This window comes from Anoplopoma fimbria, chromosome 11 (assembly GCF_027596085.1).
Source record: "Anoplopoma fimbria isolate UVic2021 breed Golden Eagle Sablefish chromosome 11, Afim_UVic_2022, whole genome shotgun sequence".
Lineage (NCBI taxonomy): Eukaryota > Metazoa > Chordata > Actinopteri > Perciformes > Anoplopomatidae > Anoplopoma > Anoplopoma fimbria.
This window is the reverse complement of record NC_072459.1, coordinates 9,532,638-9,550,695: the sequence shown is the minus strand read 5'-3', so window position 1 is coordinate 9,550,695 and position 18,058 is coordinate 9,532,638. Positions and strand designations below refer to the sequence as shown.

The 18,058-nt window shown below is 40.3% G+C and overlaps 2 protein-coding genes across 2 annotated transcripts; one reads left to right on the top strand and one right to left on the bottom strand.

Moving 5' to 3' along the window:
- Positions 1 to 254: 254 nt before the first annotated feature.
- rnf151 (ring finger protein 151) lies at positions 255 to 2,395 on the bottom strand. The gene is made up of 4 exons (XM_054607666.1): positions 2,308 to 2,395; positions 1,639 to 1,808; positions 1,418 to 1,514; positions 255 to 884 (listed from the first exon to the last, which is right to left on the bottom strand). The coding sequence occupies exons 1-4, from the start codon at positions 2,308 to 2,310 to the stop codon at positions 414 to 416; spliced, it is 741 nt and encodes a 246-aa protein (XP_054463641.1). The 5' UTR covers positions 2,311 to 2,395; the 3' UTR covers positions 255 to 413.
- Positions 2,396 to 2,813: 418 nt separating this feature from the next.
- tbl3 (transducin beta like 3) lies at positions 2,814 to 17,326 on the top strand. The gene is made up of 23 exons (XM_054607640.1): positions 2,814 to 3,015; positions 3,144 to 3,195; positions 3,613 to 3,708; positions 4,188 to 4,235; positions 4,363 to 4,504; positions 4,616 to 4,700; positions 5,421 to 5,591; positions 5,723 to 5,798; positions 5,930 to 6,026; positions 6,115 to 6,335; positions 6,504 to 6,645; positions 7,293 to 7,351; positions 8,155 to 8,261; positions 8,383 to 8,518; positions 10,312 to 10,551; positions 10,707 to 10,777; positions 11,856 to 12,012; positions 12,552 to 12,610; positions 13,358 to 13,461; positions 14,721 to 14,792; positions 15,000 to 15,158; positions 15,638 to 15,731; positions 16,410 to 17,326. The coding sequence occupies exons 1-23, from the start codon at positions 2,984 to 2,986 to the stop codon at positions 16,801 to 16,803; spliced, it is 2,814 nt and encodes a 937-aa protein (XP_054463615.1). The 5' UTR covers positions 2,814 to 2,983; the 3' UTR covers positions 16,804 to 17,326.
- Positions 17,327 to 18,058: the final 732 nt, after the last annotated feature.

Below are 18,058 nucleotides of genomic sequence, written 5' to 3'. Positions count from 1 at the left end.
AGAGGACATCATTTTATTATTACTTATCCCTGTTGGACCAACATTTTTTTTTTTGTGCCTTTATGTTTTTATTCTGTATGAAGTCAAATGCCTATGCTCATTGATATAGTCCCTTGCTTTGCATTATTCAGTAAAATTGTTGAAAAATGAAAACCCTGATCTGTACCTCATGATTTATATTTTTGTTGGAAAGATGCATCACATGTCAAGACAGATATTTTTTTATGAGGTAAAATCAGGATGTGTCAAAACCAAATACTGTATTGACAAAACAGATTAAACTACAGCACAAGATTGTTAATTCACTCTTTTTATTCATGTATCTACATTTTCTAAAAACACACACCTTGAAAGAAGAAATGACATGCAGATATTATACACAGCAGCAGCCAATAAGCAGCAGTAACTGTCCCTCAGCAGTTGGTGTTGCTGCTACTTGGAGTCCCACCAGAGCTGCCACTGCTCTCTCCAAGGTCCTCCTCTTCCACCTCGTGCAGATCATCCATCACTTCCAGGCTTTCACAGATCAGCCCTATCTGCCTCTTCATGTGGGTCATGGTGCTCTGCATCCTCCTCATCTTCCTCTGCAGGGTTGTTGCGATGGCCCTGTGGTTCCTCTGTCTGGCCTCGTACTCCTGCCTCAGTTGCTTGTAGCAGTTGTGTTGAGCCTGGGTGCGGTGGGAGAGAATTGTCCCACAACCCATGTGGCAGGGCTGACGCCAGTGTTCGCAGTGGCGTGCGTGGGTGTCCAGGTCCCTGCGGAGGAGCTGTGCCCGGCAGCCCTGGTACGGACACGGGATGAGCTCGTACAGACAGCTCATGCTGTGGCAGTATTGCTCCGAGAGAGGGAAGGTCTCTGCACAACCACGGATCTCATTCTTACACTGTAAGAGGCCAGATTCAGAGAAACACAAAGATATCAGAAGCTACAAAAAACACATGTTTACATAGAGGCCTGAAGCATGACATACTTCTCAAACACTGTTTGAGAAGTAACTCCATTGAAGCAAGTTTTCTGACATCTGATAGACTAATTGATTCAGTGAAAAAATTATGTATATTCAATGAAAATACAGTTAGTCACACCCTTATAATTACAGATTTTATCATTACAAGACCATAGTCACAAATTGACTGCAACCATTTGACTTGAATACGTCCTATAAACTAATTTAAAGGGCCAGAAAAACACCCAGGGTATTAATCTACACTGGATCTCTTTACCTACTCCCCTCCCCAGAGCTTCAAGAATAAATAGTGTAGGGCCATGTCATTCATTTGGTCTTCCTTTTTCTCCCACCTAACTAATGTAGCAACTCAATTACTAAAATGAGCGTTACCATAATTACAGTACATGAGTTTTATGACCCTATTTACAATTTATGTAAATATCCAACTTCTATTTTCCATTTCCTACCTTGATCTTCATGCGTCCAATAGATTTGCTCAGCTTGAACATGACAAAGATCAAGCTCGGGTTGACAGACTTCCTGCAGCAGGGGCAGGTCTCCTGTCTATAGAGGATAAACAACAGTTAGTCCTAATTCTTTGCATGGACCAGACATGAATAACAAACTAATGCAGTACAACTTTACACGGTTCTCATTGAGTGGTATTGATCAATGTTATGTTCAGTACCTCTTCAGCCACTGTAGGATGCATTTCTTGCAGAAGATGTGGTGGCATGCAGCTCTTACTGGACACCTGAGGACCCCCTGGCATATGGTGCAGATCAGATCGTAGTCTGGAGTGTCCACAAACAGCTCCACATCATAGCCCCCACTTTGTGTTGACACCTCTGGGTCCGCCTGGATGTGGCCAAAATAAATTCTACTTTATTCCGAGTTATCATAATGTATTACTAATATTATTAAGGAGATATTAAAATGTAGAGTTGTGCCAGCTGATGACTTGGAAAAACGGTAACCCCTGATGTACCAACAGGTGAGTATTTTCTCTACAGCTTTTTTTTTTTTACATAAAGGCAAGAGAAGACAATGCAGAATTGTTCTGGAAAGTCATATGACTGATACATGATAACAAAAAGCAAGTTTAATCCTTCAAACAGATAATTATAAAATGCTTATAACACATGATGTTTGTCATTATTTAATCAATCATTTGGAGTTAAAATTGTATAATAAAAAGTAACATGACACAGGAAAGCAAATTTCACAGTCCACTTAAGATATTAGGAAAGTAACTCTGAGCCCACATTAAAGATATAACCCTATGTGTAATAGTAATCAAGTATAGTGGCATAAACCGACAAAATACATCCATAAACAAAAGCGACTGTGTACTCACCATGACAATCTTCTTTCTTCACCGTGTTTCCATCCCCGGCGCTGGTTTACTCCATATCTGTGGGCTCACATGTCACACGCAATAACACACACCCGCGTTATCAATGCGACACACACACATGAACATTCCTGACAAAACGTGAAGGAGGGACCCGGTGCGTGTGTGTTTGAGGGGACAAATGGAAACAGTAAATTATGAAAACGAAGGGACATAATGGTGCTCATTATGGAGCGCGTCCTTTCCCTGCTGTTCTAGCATCAAACAGGAACTTGTGAGCATGAATAACCCCAGGTGACTCTATTGTTGAGAGCCTCGGGGACTAGATTTAAAAGTGACTGTTTATTTTAAGACTCTAGTGATTAAATAGCATTCAAACATGGTACTTATAAACATATAAATATATATTTTCCCCCTCCAAAAAATACTAGTTTACATGCTTTTTTAATAGAGTTGATGTTTGTTTACATTTTGACAATTGTTGCTGTGTTGTGAGCGAAGACCCGCCGGCCAATCACAGCGCAGTGCGCTCCGATGACGTACATTGTGTGCGACTCGGGTACCAACCAGCAACATGCGGAATGTGCCTTCAGCCAACGTGTGAAGTGAGAATTAGTTAAGTAATTAACATCACTTAACGGACAGAAAGATTGAAGTTTGAGCATTCAACGCGAGCAAAATGGCGAATACCAACCTTCAGTTCAAAACCAAGTGAGTTTTTGACGTATCGCACGTGCAGGCTGTGGACCTGGCTAGCCGGCTAACACAAGCTAGGCTACAGTGTCATCTGAAGTTGGTGCAACTTACAGTTATATATTTATGTTTTTTTCCCGTTACAGTTATGTCGCTGACAGCAAGATTGAGCCGTTTTACAAAGGAGGAAAAGTGCAGGTGAGTGGTCGCTGAAATCAGTGTGCATTACATGTTGCACCAGCCTGAATAAACTTATATTATTATATTATATTTATTATTATACTTATATTATATTGTACAACAACAGCGGAGATCACAGTCTGTCATCATGCTGACCAGCCCCCCATGTGGATATACTGTACATTTTTATTATTATTTTTATTGTATAATATGTTGTATTTATTATTTCCATGTAGTTGAGCTGCTGCAACACCCGAATTTCCCCCATGGGGATCAATAAAGGAATATAATAATAATAATAATAAATAATAATATGTCTCATTGACTTAATATTGCACTGCCATGAAGGTTGGGGACTGACTAGTGACCTCCTAACCTTTACTTCCTAGTATGGGACAAACTGGCTCTTAACCTCTCTCTCTGTTTGTTTTCCAGATCAGCAAAGATGAAAAGTACATCTTTTGCACTTGTGAGTCTCGTGTCAACGTTTTGGAGATCAGCACAGGGAAGATTGTCCACAGTGTTCAGCATGTGAGTATATGATATAAGGACGGAGGCATATATCTTTAATATTTGCAACAGAAGAGGCACTATCTTAAAGACCTCTGTCATAGTATAATGCCCAGCAGAATAGAGCTTGAGTTGCTGGCCTTAACACAATTACTTTATAGTGCCATCTATTTTCTAGGGTGCCAAAAATTGCAATATTAAAGTAATGCAAGTATGTTATGTATGTGCTTTATGTAGGCTAATCAGCTTCTTTTTTTTTTTTTAAATGTGTATAGCATTGGTAATATGATTCAAGCTAAAATGACAAATTGATTATTTGACCAACAGAAAGTTAATTAGCATGGACGTTGGTAATCATTTTAAGTTAATGAGGAAAAAAAGCATGTCAAACATTTTCTGGTACCAGTTTCTCAAATGTCAAAGATTTACTTTGTTTTGTATCATATTGTTGATTGAACAATCCTGACAATCTGTCTTGTCTGTCCATATTGTAATTGCAGGACGATCAAGAGGACATCACGTCCTTCGCACTCAGCTGTGATGATGAGGTAAAGCAAACTTCAAGCACCTGTCATCACTTCAGTCAGAGTTGTGATGTTTTTGCTGGATGTTCTTCTCTGTGTGTAAGAAAGTATTCAGTATACATCTGTGTCTCTGTTCTGCTTCCCACCACAGATGCTGGTAACAGCTAGTAGAGCTCTGCTGCTGAAGCAGTGGGACTGGAGGCAAGCTCAGTGTACTCGCTCCTGGAGGGCCATTCACACTGTTCCTGTGGCCAGTATGACCTTTGACTCCACCTCTACACTCGTGGCCACAGGTCAGCAATTAATGACAATAAGTTGTGTCTTTTGTGTACCGTGTTTCTGCCTGATCTCTGCTACATAGACATTGTACAGTTAACAGTGTTTATCTTCTTGTTTTCTTGCAGGTGGCTGTGATGGAACGATAAAGCTTTGGGATGTGGTGAAGCAGTACTGCACCCACAACCTTAAAGGCTCATCTGGCGTTGTACAGTAAGTTCAAATATCTCTGAAGAAGAGATGCTCTGAATAATATGTATTAAGAGAAGCTGTTTCTTAGCCAAAGATTCAGAGTTACATTTTGTCTTAACATACTGCCAACTTTACGGATTTACCGATGTAAATCAGAAGCTTTTCGGTAAATGAATAGTGTAAGATTACATATCTGACTGGACATCCGATGCAAACTCTCTGGACCTGACAGTTGTTGATACGGTGTCTTACAAGTACTTTCAGTCAGTACTAAAACTAATGGAGCTTCAAGTCCCAGCCCGTTTCCTGGATAGTCAGTGTTATTGAAGAGAGGAAATAAATCATCAGTGAATAAATTATTAGATCATTAACAAGTCTTATCTTTAAAAAAAAGTCTGTATAAGTAAATGTACAATAAAATATAAAAAAAATATACATTTTATTATTTATTTTCTTGTTGGTCATTGGTGCTTTTTATATAATATTAATATATATTCATCTTTTTTTTTTACTACTTGTGTACATAACAGTCCTGTCTATTACTTAACTTTTATTTGTCCAGCTTTGTTGACCTTGTTCATATGTATTAATTCCCTTCCCTTGTTTTTTTTTAAAGTGGGTGTCTTTTAATGTTTCTTTAATAATACATAGTAAACATAAACATTTATGTTTTAGGTTTAGTTAACACTGATTTTGCATCAAATAACTAAATTCATTAACATCCTGTGTGTATCTTTGCAGCCTGGTCCAGTTCCACCCAGACATCAGCAGGCTGCAGCTCTTCTCCTCCTCTCTGGACTCTGGCATTCGGATGTGGGACCTGCGCTCCAGTCAGTGTGTGTGTGTGCTGCAGAGCCACTACAGCGCCGTCACCTCCCTCAGCTTCAGTCCCGATGGTGGCACCATGGTCAGGTACCGTACACTCAGCCACCCAACGGATGGGCTGTTATTCACAAGATTTAAAGTTTTTGGGGCATCTAATGGGGAGTGTTTTTCACCCTTTCTTGTTCTTGCTGTAATTGTGTGCCAATCTTTATTTGTAGTTCTGGCAGAGACAAGATCTGTACAGTGTGGGACCTGAAGACTCGGAAAGCCAAGAGAACTGTGCCGGTCTACGAGGTGAGACAGCGTGCTCAAAACTGAAATATATTCATGTCATATTTGATTAAGAAAGAATAAACATTTTTGTACTCTTTATTCCGGAACACTACTGCAGCTTCATTCTCTGTGTGTGTTGTCGTTGTCGTCAGGCTGTGGAGGGTGTTGTGCTGCTGCCTGAGAATGAGGACTTGACTGAGATTGGAGTGAAGAGCAAAGACTTGCATTTCATCACAGCAGGCAGCAAAGGTTCGCCTCTTTGTGTGACCTCAGAGCTTTTCTTTAAATGTCTCTATCTCTCTCTCTCTCACACCTTTTCTCTCTTCTTCACCTATAGGTGTATTGCGAGTGTGGGAAGCCAGCACGGCGCGTTGTGTCTACACCCAGACCCTTTCCTCGACCGTCAGCGCTGTCTCTGAGGAAGAAGAAGAAAAGGACGACGACCCCCGCAGTCTAACGTACCTCCTTCACCTGCCTGCCTCCTCCAGAGTGGCCACCGTCACAGCAGAGCACAACATTGTGCTCTACCAGCTGCCTGGTCTCACCACACAGCAGCAGGTGTGTACTGAGGTGGAAGTTGATGTACTTGTACCTTACAAACTGTTCTGGACAACTTCATCATCAAACTAGAGACTCCAGCCATTCAGGACTTCTTTCATTATTAGTTATAGATCATTAATGGACACTCTCGTCCTCTTCTGTTGTTCCCCCTGTCCACTCTAACAGTTTGTGGGATACAATGACGAAGTGCTGGACGTGAAGTTTTTGGGTAAAGGGGACAGCCACATCGTTGTGGCCACAAACAGTTGCCAGCTGAAGGTGTTTGAGCTGCTCACAAACAGCTGCCAGATCCTCTACGGACACACAGGTCAGTAACCAGCAGAGGGCAGCATGTGTGTACAAGTATCCATATGAAATGCAAAGCAGCATGTTTATTTAATCTACAGAGGGCAGAAGGTTTCCAAAAGAAAAATCTAATTAATTTTTTTTCTCAATATTAATCAATTATCTGTCTTCACTAAATTTCCACACCATGTTTCTGTGTCAGACACTGTAAGAATAATTAATGTAGGTAAAACAGTCATTCTTCAGTCAATTTTTGCTAAATGTTCTACAATTGCAGATAAATTACCACTCTGGTAATAACGATTAGTCTCTTAGAGAAATACGCTTGGTTTGTATTAAGGCTGACTTATCTTGATCTCATCTCATATATAATAATAATATTTTATTCATAGATAAATAAACTGTAACAAACTTACGAGTTGCTTTACATGCAATAGTGAATTTAATTAAAAAGGCATTGAAATATATAAGGAATGATGCAACATTTAAGCCCACAGTCTTTATAAACCACAGCAGGTTTATTGAAAATTAAAGCTGTCATTAGAGGAACCAGAATCCAAGAAATTCAAATCTGTTACATCAAGTTATCTCTTGACTTGCTGAGCAGGTTGGAGAGAAGATTATCTACTCTATTATTCACTGCTATTTTTATCTGTTCATTGTTCACAGATACTGTCCTCTCACTGGACGTGTTCAAAAAGGGATTTCTCTTTGCGAGCTGTGCAAAGGTGAGCACACATCTTAACAACACACAACCCTTGAAACTAAGGAAACAATGATTGTTCACAATGAACTCTGTTAAAGGAGCAGTGCGTAGGATTAAGGGGGATTTATTGGCAGATGTGTTGTATAATATTTATAACATTTACATTAGTTTATAATGACCTTTTTTATGAATGACACTGACTTCAACGAGGGATTTCTAGCCTTTTTTACGTAACCTGAAGGCCACCGTAGTTCTCCGACACTCTTGGAAAGTGAAGGATGCGTGGAGGGGTATTCAGTTTGTTGTAATCCGCAACCTCACCACTAGATGCCACTAAATCCTTCACACTGCTGCTTTAAGTTGCTGATATATGCATGCTTTCCTGGTTCAACCGAAACTCACAACAACATATATATATTTTTTATAAATAGAGGTACTTTTGAATCACACTTAAAACAACAATAACAATTATTTATTTACCTGGGACAGTGCACATTAATCAACATTTCTGTTTCCACCTCAATGATAAAATAAGATAATCCTTTATTAGTCCCACAGAAGGAAAATGTGTATGTGCCACAGTTACCTAATGAGCTAATTAGTTACAAATGAGTGGGCTAATGTTCTATACAATGCTTCAGCAAGCAATACAGTACAACACAATACAATAAAAAAAACATGCATAAATACAGAGTAGCTGATATGTATAAAAACAATGAGAGTATGTAATAGGGGTGCCTGAGGTGATGTAGTATGATTACTCATGATTAGAAGTTTATGTTCAAAGGTTAGGTAATTGGTGCGTGTTGTGTCTTTTGTCTTTAGGACAGGTCAGTGCGTGTTTGGCAGATGGACAGTGACAGCGGTCAGGTGCAGTGTGTTGCTCAGGGATCAAACCACGCCAACGCTGTGGGCTCCATCACCTGCTCCAGGTAACACTCCCGCAGACACACACACCTGTTTCTTGTCACACGTACCGGCAGGAATTGGTCGTAAATTGGAGGATATTAATGAGTCTGTGTGACAGTAATGACTCTCCATCTCTGTGTCCAGGATGAAAGCGTCCTTCGTAGTGTCCGGCAGTCAGGACTGTACCCTGAAGGTTTGGGATCTACCAGCAGACTTGTCTACTACAGAAGCGGACATACATCTGCTGACCCCCCGCGCCACAGAGAAGGCACATGACAAGGTACGAGCACAAAACTCTACACACAGTTCAGAAAGAAAAAACTTAGTAGAGTGCAGGTCTCAGCCAGACGTGTCTGCAATGACCTCGTGCATTAGCAAGTTTTCCGCCGCACGTCGCACACAACTGATACAATATCACTTTTATCTATGCCGATGTCAGCGCCGGCTCTGTACAGCTGAGCTGCAGTTCCCTGTATAATGCTTCACGTTTACTGTTAAATGCCTCCCGAAGAACAAAGAATCGCTGTTCAAACCTTGCATCCTTTTTCAATCAAAACCGGCGGCAGGTAGATAATCCTTTTTTTCTTCTTTTTTTAGAGTTCCTTTTTTAGAGTTCCTTCATAATCATTGTTCTGAAGAAAGGGTTTTGACACGTAACACCATTGTATTAAGGGTTTTATGTCTACTCATGCACTGACGTATTCCTCTGCTAATCCCTTTCTCTGGGGAATAGTGGAAGAAAGTCATTGTTGACTTTTCTGCATTGAACAAGAGCCAGTCAGGTTAAGGCTGGCTTGTTTTTCTTTGTGTTTTTTTTTGTCAGCGTATCAATGCAGGGAGTGAACAGACAGTAATGGGAGTGCACAGTTTTTCCTCTCACTGCAATGTTTCTGAATATCACAAATAGTTTGACTGTTCAGCAGCAACCGCTTCTAGAAGCTGTTATCTTTCATTTTAATTTCAGTTTTAGTGCGTTGCTTCAAGCCTTCTCCCTGCTGCACAGTCTACAACGACTTTTACTGAACTCCAGTTGAAAAACTGTGTTGGTAATAAATACAGTTTTACCATTAAAGAAGTATTTTTCTTGTTGCAATGACATTAAATGAATCAGGTTTCTGAAGAAAGCCCACAGTAACCTGTTTACATAAATGTATGTAAAAACAGTTGTTCTTGGAATTGTAGTGGAAAGTTGATGAGACAATCTGAAGGGGAACTATTTCACAAAGGAGTAAATTATAATACTGCATCAATAAATAACTCCACGATTGCACCAATTGCTGAAATATAATAGTGTAACAGGGCTTTGGGTAGATCTTGTCAGCATACATACATACATATATTAATAAGAAATAGCAGTAAACCTTTGATAATGATTGATTTAATCCTTAATCAGAAAGATATAGCTTTAGTGGGGGTTATTTCTGGCTTGCTCACACACACACACACACACACACACACACACACACACACACACACACACACACACACACACACACACACAAAAACACAGCTATCTCTTTGTAAACTCTTCGATGCAAGGAGACTCTAAAGATGAGGAAGTGCTGAAAAATGTTTACATCTGGGAAGTCGATGGAAAGTCAAGTTTTAACACACTATGACTTCCTGCTACACCTACACACTCCTGCGTCAAGATATAAGAATAGCAGTCGACAATCTGCCCATCAGCAGCCCTTGGTGACTCAACTTGTCCTTTGTTGTCATGTAAAACAATCAGGCAGTGTCGTGAGAGGAATTCAGAGATATTTTTCTCTTTGAAATGTTAAAGAAAAAGTTCTTTCCAAATCCCCCCTTTTTCCATCCTTTTCGAACAAATTTGCACATAGGAGAACTTTTCCTTCAGGGCTTTCTGCCAGAGAGGGTTTATTTTAGCCCAGCATGATATTGTCCCTAACCCAACCATGTTGGTTTGTTGCCTGAATACTTTCTGGCAGAAAGCCCTGAAAGAAAACTTCTCCCATGTCCAAAGGAGTTACTTCCCCAACGTTGCATTAACTAAAATCTCATTAACTTTGTGAAAATTAGTCCTCATCTCCCACCCTTTGCTTCCTCCAGGATGTAAACAGCGTGGCGGTGTCTCCCAACGACAAGCTGCTGGCTTCGGGGTCCCAGGACCGCACGGCCAAGCTGTGGTCGCTGGCGGCGGACGGGAACGTGGGCATGCTGGGAGTGTTCAGGGGCCACCGTCGCGGCGTCTGGGCCGTCTGCTTCTCTCCCGTCGACCAGGTGCTGGCCACGTCCTCCGCAGACGGCACCTCCAAACTGTGGAGCCTGCAGGACTTCAGCTGCCTCAAGGTGGGCATCATATCTCTCACTTTAAAAAAAACTCACATGATGAATTTAGAGTTATGAATGAGTTATTTCCCCATAGATGACCATAATCTTGATATTTTTGTGGCTGTAAAGTAAAAATGTTTTTGTTTGTTTTTTTACTCTGACTTTTTTTTTAGACATTTGAGGGTCACGATGCATCAGTTTTGAAGGTCATCTTTGTGAGCCGAGGCACACAGCTGCTCACCAGGTAACCCCCACACTTGCAACACTTTTCTCTATAAAGATGTTATCTTCTTTTTATTTTTATTTGTTGTCGCATTGACAGGTTCATTCTGGAAACACTGTGCAGTGTCAATTCCTGTAAAACATCCCTCATGTTTGCGCATCAGGTTTTATCTGATTGTCACAATCCATTTCTTGGACTCTTAATTCGTCATGCATGCTTGCTAATAATAAGAAGGAAATATGTGACACGAAAAACTGTAAGTAATACAGTAATATTTTACACAGGAGTAACTAATCTTTATAGTATACTGTTATGCAGTAAGTATACAAGAAACCAACACACTTTAGTGTTTGACACTAACAGGAAATGTGCACTTTATGGCACGGCCAATCAAGTTTCATATAAAGACAGTAAAATATTAAGTTATACAAAGTTTTTTTGTTGTTCCTGGAACTGATTCACCAGCATTCAAAATTATTTTTTATTTTTTGTGAGTAGCTCCTCCATTGCATTGTGGGAGAATAGTGCACATTCACTACACTCTAAAAAAAATCTGTTTAATTTTTTTCTGTATGCTGAATGTTTCGACTAGAGAGCTGTGACTAATGATTATTTTAAAATTTAAATTAAAGAAAAAAACTTTGTTTAATTGATTTATTGTACGGTGACCAAAAAGTTCTTAGAACCCAAGATAACTTTTTTCAAATGCTTTGCTTTGTCCAACTAACAGTCCAAAAGGCAACAATATTCTATTTCAAATGATCAGATTTGAGAGGCTCAAACCCGAAAAATATCTTCCATTTTTGCTTGATTTAACAAAGTTTAATATTCGATTAGTATTAGATATAATATTATGTATATAAAAATACAATAATAGACTCATTTTCTGTTGTTTACTTATTGATTAATTGCCTCTGCCTCTTTTTAAGGTTACTTTCTCTTTTCCCTTCTCCAGTGTAAACATTGACAAACACTAAAAACTGCATTAGAATTAGCATATAGTATAGATTTGTGACACAGCTTTTGTTTTATCTTTATTACTGTGGATCCCCCTCAAACTGTTTTAACTCAACTCTCCCAACTGACGTTCTGTCCTTAGTGGCTCGGATGGTTTAGTAAAGCTGTGGACCATAAAGACCAACGAGTGTGTGAAGACAATGGACGCCCACCAGGACAAAGTGTGGGGTCTCCACGCCAGCCGCAAAGATGACAAGATGGTGACGGGCTCAGCCGACTCTAACATCACCGTGTGGGTGGTAAGTGTGCTTTGATTGACAGTCACCTGTTGAACAGACGACGTGGAATCAATTAGCAGTCAAACCTCATCGCCGGGTGAAGGAGCAAAGAGTTTTTCTTGTCTTGCTATCATTGTTTTTTTTTTTTCTTGAATTACTTAAATGTGCTGGCAGGATGCAACAGATTCATAACTGTCCTTTGGGTTATAAATCACAAAATAAAAGCAGGACAATTAAATCAAACAAAAGATTTATTATTTTAAAACAATGTGCTTTAATCACTTGACAGTGCACTCTAGCCTGTTTGGTCAGTATTTGCATTAAGCTAGAAAGCACGTGACGTCAGCTATAGATTTTGTTCTTTGTGACAACAAGTATCTAGCCCGCTGAGGAAACCCTTAGCTAAATATTTAGTCCACATCTTATCTAGTTGGTTATTTTTAGCTGAGCTTTCACTCTCTAACTGTGACCTTTATCTTCTCTCTGGGAAGGTAAAGAGGGAATTTTCCAGACAGGGATCAATGTGTGACCGCAGAAATGTCTTTTGTCCCCTGTGCTAGGATGTGACTGAGGTGGAGCTGGCGGAGGAGCAGGCTAAGCAGGAGGATCAGATACTTAAGTAAGCCACACACAACATAGCTGTTAGTTAAGATCAGTTGATCGGTTGCGACAGAATAAGCTGATGTCATTCAGCCCTCCATCCTCTGACTGATCACTCAAACTGAAGTGGTGCACAAACAAAGTCGGGTCATCTTTTCAGAGATCCTGGAGGAATCACTCGGCCTCAGACAAGACTTTGTTCCCGCCTGTTGGGACATCGTGTCGCCTGATAATTAAACAGAGACTGTGTTAGGTTGAGATGAGTCCTTCTGAAAAGATGGAGGGAATTTCAAGTCTCAGACAATTAATAAAATGTGTTCAATGAATGTATATGTTTACTCACTGATGCATGCACTCTAGCACTGAGACATATGTGTTCAAGTATTATCAGGCAGGATTTCTTGCATTAAAAGATGCTGGAACGCTTTGTTCTTGTAGTGAAAGAAATCGATTTGGTCAAGTTATTTTTATGTGAAAAGTAGAATTTTGTTTGTACGTTTTCATTTGTGTATTTTATGGGAAAATAGTAGTGTACCCCAGCTGAGATCACACAAAGGGCTTAAACCTACAGTTAATGTGATTCATCTATTCATCTGTCAAACCTTTTCAATGTGTTAGTTTCCAGTTTCCATCCATAGTCATGTAACTACATTTTTGTTTTTGATATTTCCTTTCTGTTGACATTCACCTTTGAGCCGATTTGCCAAAAACAATATTTTTGGCATGTGGTCGTTTCTGAACATGTGTGTGTTTCTTGTGTCTGAAGGCAGCAGGAGTTGTCCAACCTGCTCCATGAGAAGAAGTACCTGAAGGCCCTGGGTCTCGCCATCTCACTGGACCAGCCTCGCACTGTGCTCACTGTGATCAAAGGTACTTCGTGCTCCGAATTTTTTTCGGCAATTATGGTGACACTTAAGAGCTGACAGAAAAGAGACATGCCTTAAACCTTTAGGCTACCAGGATGCCTCTGTTCAGACGTTTACTGGTTGGTGTGCACATGGTTTTAGAGTTCTTCATTAGTGTTTGTCCCACATTATACCTCCTCTTTATTCACTGCATCTCTGTCCTTCATGGTTTCTCGTCAATCAGTCGTCACTATTTGTGGCGACGGCTGCTCCCCTTTAAGAGTCACGGGGCATTGATGCATACACAGCAGGCCGCTCTGTCAAAGATTAAGCCTGTGAACATGAAAACAAAAAGCCACCTGGATTCCAACATGTTTATGCTCTTTTGTCCTGTCCCATGACACAGACAAGTGCAGTGGGATGTTTTGTTAATAGTCATCATGTCCCTCAACAAAAATATAGGCGACACAAGTCACAAAGGTTCCCGAACGTATCACAGACTGTAAATAATGTCATAGTAAGTGTTAGGACTGTTTGAACTTCTTTATTGTACATTTTCAATAAAGCTGTCACTTTGCTATAGCAAAGTGAAAGGCAGTTTGAATTGTATTGTAGTAGCTAACATAACTTTTCACCATCAGTCCAGAATCCTGACTTTTAACATCTCTACTTTTAAAGAGCGATACAAACAATGACAACACATATTAAGCTACAAGTGTAGGACATGTTCAGTCCTGCAGAGGGTGGATCAGCATGCATGTCAATCAGTACATGTCAAACAAAAGGCGAAGGCGTTGTTGGATCTGTACGATAGCGTCTATGATGCTAAGTGGCATCGTACTTAGTCATGCAAGAAAATGAGCCGAGCCAAACTCAGCTTTGCCCATGTGGGTTTTCCTAAAAGTATATAACAGTTTCGACACACTAATGTTCATTTTATAATTCGATATAATTAGATGAGATGTTTATCTTTTTTTAAAAGGGAAGGTGTTTCAGTAGCACAGGATGAGACGGTGTCATTAATACTTCTTAATTTTATTTAATTAATAAATGCTTTATGTGTCATTTTCAGTGAAATAACACAGTACGACAACACAAACTAAAGAACCCAAAAAAATAGCCACACAATTCTGTGTCGTTTGTTAATTCTTCTATTAAACTACATGGACAGGATTCATAATATTTCATATTTTCTGAGATACTATTACAAAGATATGATGTACAAATATGCCCCAACAACTGACTGTCTGATGTCTTTAAAATGCTGTTCTCTGTTGCTTCTAGCGATCCGTCAGGTGGAGAACAGCCACAAGCTGTTGGAGAAGACGGTACTGAAACTACGAGTGGATCAGAAAGGTAACAGATCAATGATGTCCGTCAACCTTTCCAATGATGGAATACATAAAAGACAAGGGAAAAAAATGTCTAAAAGTGAAGAAGAAGAAGTTAAAAATAGAGTGCAAACTAATAAAATCTCTCTCTTCTCGTTTCTTCCTTCCCTTTCCGCCTCCACCACACGCTGCTGTCACAACGCCACCCTCTTATGACTTCAACCCCACTCAGAGGCGCTCCTGCGTTACTGTGCTGTGTGGAACACCAACGCCAGAAACTGTCAGGATGCCCAGGCCGTCCTACAGGTGCTCCTCACACACCTGCCGCCTGAGGAGCTGCTGCAGTACCAGGGCGCCCGAACCCACCTCGAGGGTCTCATCCCATACACAGGTCAGCTGAGTCCCAGTAATGAACCCTCCCACAAAGAACATGAGACCAGTAGGAAAAAAAAAAAAAACATCTGATGCCAGAAGCTTTATTTTCCAACACCATTTATTAGATAGGTTTGTCGTGATTCGGAGGCACACAGTGACAAACACTGTTAAGAAAAGATATGATGAATGCAGTGGTGCATGCACATGTACCACAAGAATGAAAGCTATTTAGAGCCAATGCAAGAACCTGGCAGCAGGGTTTTGACTGATGCTTGTGGTAAAGCGGAGAAACATAAAGTGGAAGTATTTGTTTAAGAGTGAGTCTGTTGATAGACTCAGTACATTGTTGTTTATATAAGCAAAGAAGGTGTAAAGATGACAGCATTGTATGAAAGCAAGCAAAGCTACGTTTCCTTATACCCATCTAGTCATTGCGGGGTCACGCTATCTCTGGTTCCTCATTAAATGACTTTACACTTCTCGCTCACCCCACAGAGAGACACATGCAGAGGATTGGCAATCTGCTGCAGGCGTCCATGTTCTTGAACTACATGTGGCAGAAGATGAGAGTGGCCGGAGCGCCATCCAGGTGAGAGATGCGGTGGTACCAATGAGACAATGAAGGGTGATCCAGGTAGTTCAGTTGGAGTGACAGATTAATTCATTCAAAGGCCTTTCAGACGCTCAAACACTGTGCAGCGGTTTATACAACGAGACGTTGAGTTGAACCAGAAGTTTAGCCTCCTAGTTTTTTGCCGGCATCTTCTGTGCAATGACAAACCAGCTCCATTTAGAGTCTCGCACACTTTATTTCACCTCTTAGGTCACAGACAAGAGCTCAGTAACTGAGAACAGCCAAAAGAGCAATCAGTGTTCAGTTCAGCACCACTCTGATACCTCTGATCAGTAAAAGAATGCTCCTACTATGTCAGTCAAACATGTATGACGTGTATGGAATTGATCCAGTCGAGGTTTCCAGCAAACACACAGAGACTGTTGTCTTGTTGCATTTCTGTCTCACATAAATCTGGAAGAGGAGAAGGTGGCAGAGCAGCATTCTCTGAGTTAAACCAGCCGTTCTGCTTTGTTTTCCCTTTTCTAAGCCTTGACAGATTACAAAAAGGTGCAGGCCCTTTACAAGTCGAGTTCAGGGGAAGGTGAAACTGATGCCAAGATACTTACTTTAAATAACATATGGAAATGGAGAAGTTATGAATGCATTTATTATAGTCTGTGACTCTAATCACTGTTGGTGTATCTTGTCTAGCATGGGCCAAGATGAAGAAATGGATACCACTCCTCTTGCACAGCCTTTCTTTATGATTGACAAGGAGAAAGGAATGGAAAGTGGTGATGAAGAGAAACAAGATGGCGACAACAGCGATGGCGGACAAGATGATGATCCAAATTGCCCAGTTAAAGAAAAAGAGGAGGAGGAGGAGGAGGACGAGGAGGACGATGATGTCAGTGCCACAAAGAAAGCCTCCACCAACGACGGGTCAGTGGAAAACGGAGGGAGCACCAAAACAAATGGCAACCACCACTCTGAAAGCGAGGAGAGCTCAGATGAGGAAGACCTGGAAGAAGATCAAACAACAGTAAAAGTGATGAAATGTCTCCCAGTTTCTTCCTCTCTACAATGCCAGACTTTCGCCAGCTGACAGGGATCTCCGTGCTGTTAACGGATGACTCACTCGGTCTTATCTCGGACCATTTAGTGGAGTGACACACTGAATGTGTGGCAGTGCAGGAAGAGACAGAGGGACAGGTGTTGAGTGTGGACGATGAAGCTGATAATAGGCCTCTCTGTACATTCCCCGTCTCAGCAGCTCGTAAAGATTTTCTGTCTTGTGTCAGTAACTTGATTGTGCATCAGTTTTTTTGTTTTTTTCCCCCCCCATTTAGAGTTTGAGCAGAATTTGAAGAAACTTAATCAGCCTGATTTCCTCCAACAAAGTGGACATTAGGAAGGAAAAGAGGAGAGACTGAATGATCATTCAGGCATTGTGCCATGGTTATCGTCCCCCTATGCAGATACCTGCAGCACCCATTGTCTAGTTCTGCAATGTTGAGTAGTCCCGATCTACCGGTTCAACCACATCACAAAAGGTTCCTAATGTAACAACAGCTTGTTTTTTTTATTCAATGAGTACAAATGTTATGATTAAATAAATAACATCTGTTCTTTGTGATTTAACAAGAGTTTCATTTTTACAAAGTAATGCACCATATTATTTATGAATGTTCAAGTAGTCATTTGCATGCAAAGTTAAGAAAACTGAGTTGCTTAGTGGAAACGTGGTGATAATCCTTGTTGGGCATATTGGTGTATGGCCTTTGATTATAGCATAGCTCCATAAAGCTCAGTGTGGGGCATGAAATGAATACATTTTTTGTGCACCAATCAAACAAAGAAAGGTATGCGTTTGGAAAAAACAGTTGTGCTAAATCATGAGAGTTGATGACAGACTTCATGGCTTCATAGCCAAAACTTAACTGAGACGCAAATATAGAGATCTGATACGAGTCACATTTCAAACCATTGTCAAATTTAGTTTGATTACAGTTTGAAAATCATGTGGGTTTTTTGTTTTTTTGCTGTCCAGACTTTCTAAAGATTAATCTAGATACAATCTGCATATCCAAAATAATTAAACATATTTGAGTTTGCATTCTGAACAAGTTAGGATATTGCATATAAAGATTATTGTTTGATAAAGTTACCATTTTCTTCTGGTCTTAACCATTAATCTGCTCCTGAGGACTAGTTTAGAGGTGGAATTAAATGAAATTTCCAAGTCCCTTCTTCTCACATTCTCACAAACAATACTTCTATTAAATCAAGACATTTGAAGATCAAATGAAGTTTCCCAAAAAAAGTTTTATTTGTTCCAAGCTCTTCAGTAACAAATGAAC